The 10,143-nt window shown below is 43.9% G+C and overlaps 1 protein-coding gene across 2 annotated transcripts in view; it reads left to right on the forward strand.

The window, feature by feature from the left end:
- PLCL1 (phospholipase C like 1 (inactive)) overlaps nucleotides 1-9,269 on the forward strand; it is a 189,000-nt gene extending 179,731 nt beyond the window's left edge. For both annotated transcript variants that reach the window (XM_071434584.1, XM_071434583.1), the window contains exon 6: nucleotides 7,526-9,269. In XM_071434584.1, the coding sequence (XP_071290685.1) occupies nucleotides 7,526-7,708 (183 nt within the window). In that variant the 3' untranslated portion in view covers nucleotides 7,709-9,269. The remainder of the gene's footprint in view (nucleotides 1-7,525) is intronic.
- The last annotated feature ends 874 nt before the right edge of the window (nucleotides 9,270-10,143 follow it).

The raw sequence follows: 10,143 nt of genomic DNA on the forward strand, positions 1-10,143 counted from the left end.
TGTCAGGCTTTGATCAAGGGTTTGGGGGGGGGCACTCAACTGAGTTTGAGAGCAAGCTGGCCATGTATGTCCTTTGCCTTTGTCTTGTTAGGCAAATCCTGTAAGAGAATTACAAATATAGACCCTCTTTCCTAAGTTGCCATGGCTGCACAAAGCAGTGATATCCTCACGCTGGCAAGGCCAGCAGCCAGAATCAGAAGGTTTTCTAAGTATTTGCTTCTTTGGTAGTTGCCTGACCGTTCCCATTGAGGTTCTCCTTGTTTATTCAGTTCCATCTCCCAGGCTGCTCCTGAGGCTGTATTTGGCTGTGTCACATAATTTGGGAACATAAAAGTGGTGGACTGGCACGTCTGTAATAACTGGGGAGCCTTGCCCAGTGTGGTGGAGTGGGGGCTGTCTCTTGGTATCCAGCACAACCATTTAGATTTTAATTGCACCTTTCCAACAGCTGGAAAAGAAGGCAAAAAATGGTTTGGGTGTTTTTTAAGGGAGTGCCATCCCAGCAGAGACAGATGGTGTTCCCTCTTCCCAACCATTTATGTCATGCCATGTGCTTTGGGTTTACTGCTTGGCTGTGCAATGAACTGTCACCAGCCTCCTAGAAAACTAACCAGGCTCATGCAGAACAGCTCTGGAAATCCCTTTAGGTCATCCTCCCCAGTGCAGACCTTTGGGGTGAGATGTGAATGGAGAATTGAATCAGTGTAAAAGTTTTGGGTTTTGCGTGGGATGGCCTAATACCGAGCAACTGTCAGATTGGTCTAGTTCAGGAGTTTAAATAAAATTAAAATCAGATGGAGCTGGTTTTCAGGTAACATGAATATTGTTTTTAATACACCACATTTACATGGTTAGCATCAGGTCCCATCCCTGGGTCAGACTACCCACGTGCAGTCACATATCCACTGGGTGTGTGCAGCCCATGGTGTGTAATGGCATCCGAGCCACATGTGAGGTGAACATTTGGTTTGTGTTACAAGCTAGGGCCATTGTAATTTCTGTTTCCTTTGCTCGTTATTTATTTATTTATTCATTCTTGTCATGTATTTGTTATTTATTTATTTATTCATTATTGTCATGTATTTATTAATTTTTGTTAACTTCCTCTGTGTCCCTTTGCTGTGGAATCTGAACACCTAGAGAGATATGTGTCTCAAAGAAGACCAGGCTGATCCCCTGGAAATGCTGGGTCTTAGGGCAAGCCATGGCTGAATGGTGCCATAATCCAAGATTCCTGCCCTCTTTCCCTAGAACTACTAAAAGACCTTTCTGCTTTTATATGGAACCAGATTGTTTTGGAGTTGACTTGTGAATTTTCTCAGCCACCTGGAGTAATGCTGGTGTTGTCCTCTCTCCCTTACAACTGGCTGCACTGAAAAAGAGACTATGCCTTGTAGATGGTACTGGCAGAGATGGTTGCTCCTTAGCTCTTGTCCCTGCAGTTGTCCTTAGGTTAGGTGCTTGCTGGCAGGAGGCTGCTGGGATGTGTCACCTTGGGGCTGAGTGTCTTGGTGAGGCAGTGAGTGCCCTCAAGGCCTTGAGTGCTCCTTGCAGGTGTGGTTTTGTCTTCCAGACTCGTGCAAATATCAGGTCCAAATGGGATTTTTTTCCCTGAGTAAGGAGTAAAACAGTTGAGATATACAGAGCAGTCAGGGCTGGTTTGTGCTTCCCAATGCTTTTCCTGGGAAAAGGAGCTTGGGTTTCTACCCACTCAGCTCCCTGTGCAATAGAGAGGCAGGAAAGCCTGGAGCCAGCATCCATATGGCTGATTCATGAAGTAAATGGAGAAAAGATAATATGAGGAATAATTTGGGTTAGATGCAGAATTAGTAGGAGATTGTTCCTGTAAATGATCCATCTCCTCCTCTTTGTCATCATCCTCAGCCTTGTTCTCCTAGGTGTCTCAGCTGCTGGCTACAGTGCATTGAGGAGATCAGCCCTAGAGCTCTGACCTTGGTGCTTGGCACAACCTTAGATAATTTCATTTGGTTTTCATCGTGTAACCTTGTGTCAAAACTGCACACAATAATCTGTTCCACAGCAGTTACGCTTTGCTGCTCTTGCTTACAGAGATTTAGCACTTTATATGTAATGGGAACTGCCTTTCCCTAGGTGGATGTTTTCTTTTCTGTACACCTCAGATCTGTTCTCTGTGTGATATAATTGATTCCCAGTTGTTTCCTTCTTGCAAATTTTTGCTTGACCCTACTTTGGGAAATGGGAGAGGAGGTCTCTGGCTGTCAGTAACATGCTGATATACCAAAATGAGATGCTCAGTTTGATGTCTGAAATCACCAGCACATCCTGCAAAATGTGATGACTCAGGCCCCAGCGAGCACTCGGTCTGATCACCTGATTTACTCAGTGTCAAAGCTGTTGCTGGTTTCAGCCAGGTAGAAACAAGCTCTTGCATTTGGTTTACAGTGGGTAAGTGAGCAGCTGTGTCCAAAACCCAGACCTTAAATGATACACCAATAGCACAAGGAATGCCATTTAAGTGCCATCTTTTATATTTGTGGCCTTTTTATTTTCCTGTTAGGAAGTGAATTTCTGCTGTGCAAGGGTTTAAAGATAAATTGGCAAGTTACATTTGGACCCTGGTTTTTCTGTGGTGTAACTCATTTTTGAAATCCTTTATTTTCAGTGTGTGAGAAGTGATTATAGCTTTGTGTCTAATCTTTGTGTACAGTAATTTTTCATGCCAGGATGTGCATTATGATCTCTGTCACAGACAATAAAGCAAAGCTGTTGACAAACTATCTGCAGTAATAATGAGAAGGGTGGGTTTTTACAGTCTGCATTGATTCAGCAACACTATGTTTTTGGAGAAGTCTGTTCTGAAATGTGAATGTATCATAATCAAATTCAAATCAATTGTTCCCACATTTAGCTTTGGAGGACACATGGAAAAATATCTGCTTTTTGTAATAAGTTTAACATAACAGTCTGACCTTTTCATTAATGATTTCCTACCCAAGATTACATTTTCAAAGCCATATGCAATCATTTAATTGTGTGCCTCCTTATTAATATTAAACACAATTAGTCCTACTATGACACTTTGAAAATGCACCCCTTGCAGTAAATGCTGCCTCCACACAGAGTATCCCAATGTGAGAGCAGCTCTCCAGCATTTGGAGTCCCTTGGCACAGATTGTCAGTGCTTTTGCTGTGCCTGTGTTGCCTCTGAAATGTGGAGTGGCTGTTTCATTTGACTGTGTCTGGCTTTTTCAGCCGCCCGCTGGCATACACTAGCATCCTCTGGAGATTTTACTTTGTGATTAAATAGTAATGAAAGAGCTTGACTCTTTGAGAATAAGTTAAAAAATAACAGTAATATCACGAGCATGATGTGGGATGGGTGTTAAAGCCTCTGTTATTTGTTTGTATTTACTCAGCCCTTGAGGATTGGAGAGAAAAGCTCCCATAATGTGCTGTCAGAGAGTGTGTCTGCTCAGGAGATAAGCTACTGTCTGCTTTAGCAAGCAGCAGATTAGAAAATGGCTTTCACAGCTACTGCTTCAGCCTCCCTGGAAACACAGCCAGTTTGGAATGCCAGGAAGGCATTCCCATAGCTCAGTGGGATTTTCTGCTTCACCAGGAGGTAGTGCAAGGTGCTCGTGTGGGGCACCTGGCACTGCAGTCACTCCTGCATGGGCCCACTCTTGGCCTTCAGGGTCCTCCTGCAGCCCCTGGTGCTGCTGTGGGAGCTTCCAACACAGAGGCTGTGGGTGCTGCCAGTGCCTTAATGGGGCCCTGGTGCTGGGGGTGCCCACAGCCTGGCCTCTGTGTTGCAGGGTGCTTCCTAGAAAGCACAGAAACAGTAATTATTAGTGTACATGCCCAAGTATTTATATTTTTGCAGAAATATGCGTGCAAAGTATATAAAATAAATAATATTGTGAAGTTGAACACGAAGTGGTGCCACTGACCAAACTTGGTTTTCATTTCCCGAGCCCCAGAGTGGGTTGCTGTTGGATTTAGAGCTGTCATCTTGACTCAAAAACTTTGGTATTTGATTTGAAAAAAAAACAACTGAACCTACAACTACATGGAATTTGTCCCATCTGTAGCCATTGCCAGTATCTGTCTAGAGCTACTTGTGCTTCTTAATGCCTTTCATGGCTTGTCACAGGAACTGAACAATGTTTAAAACCATGTCAGGTTAAGGGTTTTCTAAGCAATATAAACCTGCCAAGGTAAAGGCTTAGAATCTTGTAGTTCCTTGAAAAGCTGCATTATTTGTCATGTAATGTTAATTTGTGCTGAGGCTCTGCAGTTAGGTGTATGAAACCTGACTTTTAACATTCCCTAAGGCTACAGGAAAATGGCCCCTTTATCAGTTTTTGTTAGAACACTTGGTTAGTCTCTTCTGGCTTAGGCTCTTCTGGCTTAATTCACTGTCCTGCCAAATGCTGAATTTAAACTTTCTCATGAGTTTTTATTTTCAGAAAGGCTGATGATGCCAGTAGCAGAAGGCAGATAGATGGATAGATGCTGAGGTGGATTGTCATGGTCTCTCCTTGTTTGTGAGAGTGAGCAGGATGGTTCTGTGCACAGAGATGCTCACAATGACTGGTCTGTGAAGGTTATTTCAATGTAATCATGCTTGTAAAGTTTACTCTAGCTTCCATCCAGTATTTAGTTTGTTAAGGTGTTGACACAATTTTGCTGACATTCTTCTTAAGTGGATTATGCTCACAGCCAGTTTTCAAAGCAAACAGATGGCTCTTCAAACGGAGCATTGCACACAGATTTTTTTTAATGGTGTCTCTAGAATTATGACAGCTCTGTCAGAGAGGGCTAGTTTGTCGTTAATTTTCTCATGACAGATGATTCAAAATTTTTGCTTCTTCGTGTTGCTCAAATGAACCAGCTGTTTAAAAATAAAAATCACAAGGAGACTAAGACATAAATCAATTGGTCTGTACATGAATGGAATTGCACTATTTTGATAAGTCCATTTCTGTTTTTAGATCACTGTAAAATAAGAATGTCTTCAAAATATTGGAAGTATGCTCAGGAGGCGTGTGTTTCTTCTTGGAACCCAAAGACATGTTGTGCATTGCCTCAGACAGAATCTGTAATCTGAATTGCCTGTTTACTCAAATGTGAAATCAGAATATGTATACGGGACAGTGGGTGGCTTGGCACTTTCACGTGGGCTGTGAAGGCCCTTGGCTTCTGCAGACTGCAGGTGAGAGTCTTGGCAGGGCAGACTGGGGCTGCTGTCCCCCAGGCAGTGCATCTAATCCCAGATAGCACCAGTCTAGGTGTGTCTCAGTGCCTGGACAAACACACAGTTGGTGGGCCACCCTGAGGAACATTTCCAAGCTTTGACCTCACCCTGGAAAGGGGTTGCTTCTTGCACTGAGGGGATTTTTCTGTTCTTGGACGTGCACACAGAGTGCCAGGTTTTGGCTTGGAGAAGTTAAGGCTGCAAAGCATGGTCACACTGATTTTTCTCTGTTTGATAGTGAAGTCTTTAGTGTCTTTGGTCCTGTGTGCATAAAAAATAGCAGCCAGGAGTATTTAATCCTAAACCCAAACTATTTAAAACTGCATTTGTGCAGTTTGAAGAAATGGAAGATGTGTTGAGGAGATACATTGAGGACCCTTTCTGATGACATTATCATGTTGTTAATGATACGTACTTTGTTTATGTGCTGGTGTTGTCTCTGTCACTACACACTGCCACTATTCCTGTGCCATTTGCAGACAGGGAGGGACACCAAGGTGGGCTGGATGCTCCAGGCAGCCCTGGGGCTCTTGAATTCCTGCCTACTGTCTTTAACCATAAGCAAAACCTCTGACACAGAAGTAAGTTCAGAGCTATGAAAAATATCTGCTGCATAATTTATTCTTGTTTTGTTTTTTCACATTGTGCCTGCTGACTGGATCCCAAGCTCTTTGTCTGTGTATCCCCAGAACTGTCATGCTGCTGAGACACAAATCCCTTCAAAAGAGCTTCACAGCAAATAGCACAGAGCTGCTCACACAGTCCCAGTGCTTTTTGTTATTCTCACACTGAGTTGTATTCCCAGCATCTGGATGGTGATTTGCATCGTTCAGCAGGGACAAATTTGTGACACCAGGAGATGAGGCAATCGTGTTCTCAGGCACAGGCTGTCGTCCCTGGATGACGTGGTGTCCCACGTGGTGTTTATCAGTGCTGCAGCCTTGCAAGCCACCATTGTTTCTTGGTTGTGAACATTGTGTACAGGGGTTCAGACCCTGTGAGTCCAGTGCCAGGCACTGGCAAAAAGGAAGCTGTGCTCATCAGTGTAGGATAAATCCTTCCTCTTAGCTCTGGGGAAAGGGAGAGCAGAGATGCTCCTACTGCTGGAAGGTGTCACACTGTGACTCATCCAACACATCTGATTGGTTTGGAGAACCCAAGGAGAGGCAAGTGATCTGTCACCCCTCCAGTGAGCCCAAGGTCCTGCTGAAGTGTCTCTTGTGTCCTGTGAGGCCCATCAAAGTACCTGTGATTTGCAGGTGGTCAGGCTGGGTGGCAGGGATCTGAGTGTGACATTTCAGTCAGTGGAGGTATTCCTCATGAATGTAACCAGCTGCAGCATGTGATGTACTTCAAGCTGTGCTTGGGGTGACATTAGGAGAAGAGGAGCTCGAGTTCTTACTGATACTGAGGTTTTAATAACCAGATGCATCTCCTGGCTTTTATTTATTTGTATCCTGTAGCTCCAGAACCTTGTCCCTTCACGGCACTTGAGATATCAATATTGCATAAATATTCATTTTGCCATTTCTGAACCCCAACTCCTTAATACAAATTTCACGTAACACAGTTTTCCTGATTGTTACAAATTGGATTGATCTCCTGTTAGTCACCTCACGTTTACAGGCTCTGAGAAGATACAGAAGCAGTGTGTTCATGAAGTCTCATTCCCATTTGCCTTCTTGAAGTTCCCAAACAAAATGGTTCAGAAGGGTTCACTGGAGTGCTATGGGATGATGTGTTTCATATGGGCACAACTTGGGCCTGCTCTGCTCAAGGAGGGCCCAAGGCTGGGTGTCAAATCCAGGTGGAAGGAGGGGTGGGTTATCAGGGTCTCTCAGCTCCTAAGGGGCCCCTGGCTGGGAACACGCAGCCATTGCCATGGGGGATGTGATGCCAGGGAGCAGGGAGGGAGCAGTGCCCTGGGGAGAGGGGTGCCATGTACCATCACTGCCCTGGCCCTGGCAGGACCTTACTGTTGACTGTGGAAGAGGAAATGCCTTCTCCTGCAGCCTCCTTCTGTTCAGGCTGAAATTACCTCCCAAGTCTGGTGACATGGAGTGGGAGGACTCTGGTGCCTGTCCCACCCTGTCCAGTGCTGGCTGCTGCCTTCCTCACTGTGCTGGCACCAAGCTGCAGGAGGGCCTTCAGTCCCATTTCCAGGGGGCAGAGATGGTTTGAGACGGGACCTGGGACCTGTAGGGACACAGGAGCAGTATTGCTGCTTTTGGTCCTGAGCAATGTGTGCAATCCCTGACTCTCTCCTGCATGTCTGTGCATCCCCAGGGCCAAGGAGATCTCCTGAAGAACGCCAAGAACGAAGCCCTGGAGAACATGAAGCAGATCCAGCTGGCGTGCCTGTCGTGCGGACTGAGCAAAACTGGGAGTGGGCAGGCAGATGCCAAGGCAAAACGGTGCCTGGAGGCAATACAGGAGAAGGATACTGGAGATGAGAATGGGAGGCTGTGAGGAGAGGCAGAGCTGCCACATTTGTCACAGATTTCAATAAGTCTAAACTATTTTTTTAAAGCATTTAAAAATTCACACAGGAGTGCCCTCTACAGGGTGTGATAGTATTAAAATCCTCACAATGTCAGTATTTTAATGCAGTTAATTTATCCAAGTTAAACTCTGGTAGTGAGATTTCTAATGAAGCCAAGCTGTCTGTATGCAAGTGCGCGTGTGTGTGCGCACATGCAAATCCTGTAGACACCCTTTTATGCATTACATTAGCCATTTGCTAATTTATTCCTTTGTCATCTTTGAATAGGCTTATTCATTCTGAAGATCAAAACAAATTGAGAGCACTTGTATCAGTTTTGGGCTTTACTTTACTCTCCAGCTTTTATCATTTTACTTATAGGTTATATTACTGTTACACTGTTTAAACAGACAAACCACAACAAATTTCACTGACAGCTGTTTTTGTGAGGACAAAGCAGGTGGTTTGCTGCAGACCCTGAAGGTGATTTTTAGTGAACAATTACAGCCAAGTAAACAGGATATGAAATGATCAGAGTTGCTAAGTAGATTAGCAGTAGATTTGAGGTGTATTTTTTGCTGAATTTAGCAAACTGCTCTTCAGGGTACACCCAGGCAACACATACTAACGTAAGAACTAGCTAGTTTATTTCAGCAAAAACATTGCTACCTTGTAGATCTGCAAGAGAGCTACAGTCTTTGCTGATAGGCATTAACTTGAGTAGTAATGACCATAGCTAGTCAGCCCTGTAATTATGGGAAGAGCTGTGAATACCCTTTGGTGGTCATGAACGCTGAAGGTGACCTTCAGGCTGTTCTGAAACAGCCAGTGGTGCCAGTATTAAAAGGAAGGTTTTTCAGATTTCACAAATTGTGAGCTTTAGTGCAAAATGTGTGAGAGGTCAGGCCTTGCTTGCCACCTTCTGAGTAGATGTTGGAGCCAGCTGGGTGAAACAAGCAGGCTCTGGCTGAATGTTTTTGTGGTTAAAATCATGCTATGCTAGAGATTTAAAAGCAGGGCTGAAGAACTGCTGCAGGTGTAGTGTAGAGAAATAGCTTGGGGAAAAACAGGGTGCCAGCATTTTTGTGCAGCAGCTACAAATATCCTAACACATGTCATGTGTTTGGGGAAGTTCTGAGAATTGCCTGCCTCTTTGTGCTGCTGTGGAAAGGAGACACAGAATGTCCCGGAGCATCCTCGTCCCTCCCGATGTCCAGCCCACGTGTGCTCACAACATTCATTTCAATTGTTTAAGTACTGTGCTTGAGTGGAATATTTGTGTTATCTTTAACAGGACTAAGTGTTTTATGGTTATAAAAAGACTATATTTATTTAAAGCATTGCTTTTATTTTTAAAAGCTACTTTTTAAATTAATTTGATTAACAAATATGCTAATTTTCTGAACTTAACAAAAAGTAATTGCTGAAAGTTTGATCATTGGAAAAATCTTATATAGCTATTGTGTTAAGTTATTTTTGACTTCTTAATAACACTATTATGTTCATGTTGCACATTACTGAGAGAGTAAAGCTATGAAACAACTTTGACCCATGATTTTGCAGTGATTTTACATGAACCTGGATAAAGGTGCATTAGAGTGGGTAAGTTGCTTGAGAGAAGGTCCTGCTCTAACAGCAGCTGTGTTATTGCAAAGGTTATAACTCAGGTGCCTTAAATACCATTTCAGTAAAATTTGCAATACTTGTTCAGATCCAGCCTTAAATGCTCTGTTTATCTCTCCATTAGATTATGTGTGTGTTCAGACTTCTCTGAGGTCTGGAGAAATGTCTTTTGTGTTTCAGGCAAGGCATAAAGCCACATCAATGGTGTAAGGGTGCATATTCACGCTTTGCCCTCTCGGGTTATGTTTGTACATAACAAAAACAACACTTGGCCTTCACTACTTACAGTTAGGGATGATGGAAATAGTTACCCCAGCATCATCAGCTGCAAAGGATCAGCCTTTGGAAAGCATCCCTCTCAGAAGGGAGAAGTTGCTTCAAGAATGGTGAGTGGCTTAACTCTTGGTGCTTCATTTAAGTCTAGAAATATCTTGATTTCCTCAATCTAAAAGGCTGTCCTAATGTCTGTACGGGAACTGCTGGCAAAATACCTTCTCTGATGTTAGGAACAAATGAACATGAAATTACAGAGAGAAGGGCTTTCTTTCTGTGCTCACATGTAGAGGGGGTACTACATGGCTCTCACTCTGGATCATTTGGAAAACCCAAAGTGGCTGGATGGAAATCCCATAGCATGCACACACAGCTTTCATACCATGTTTAGCATTCATGTCATGTCCTGTGCCACGGTCATGCATTCTGTACCAAGATACAGGAGCAGAGAATTTGGGGCACCCTGCATTACCCTGGGCAGTTGGGACTATTCATGGTGCTGGCACCCAGAACCCCACAGCTGGAG

Source organism: Agelaius tricolor, unplaced genomic scaffold (assembly GCF_023055355.1).
Source record: "Agelaius tricolor isolate 1412-34295 unplaced genomic scaffold, bAgeTri1.0.p SCAF_10, whole genome shotgun sequence".
NCBI lineage: Eukaryota > Metazoa > Chordata > Aves > Passeriformes > Icteridae > Agelaius > Agelaius tricolor.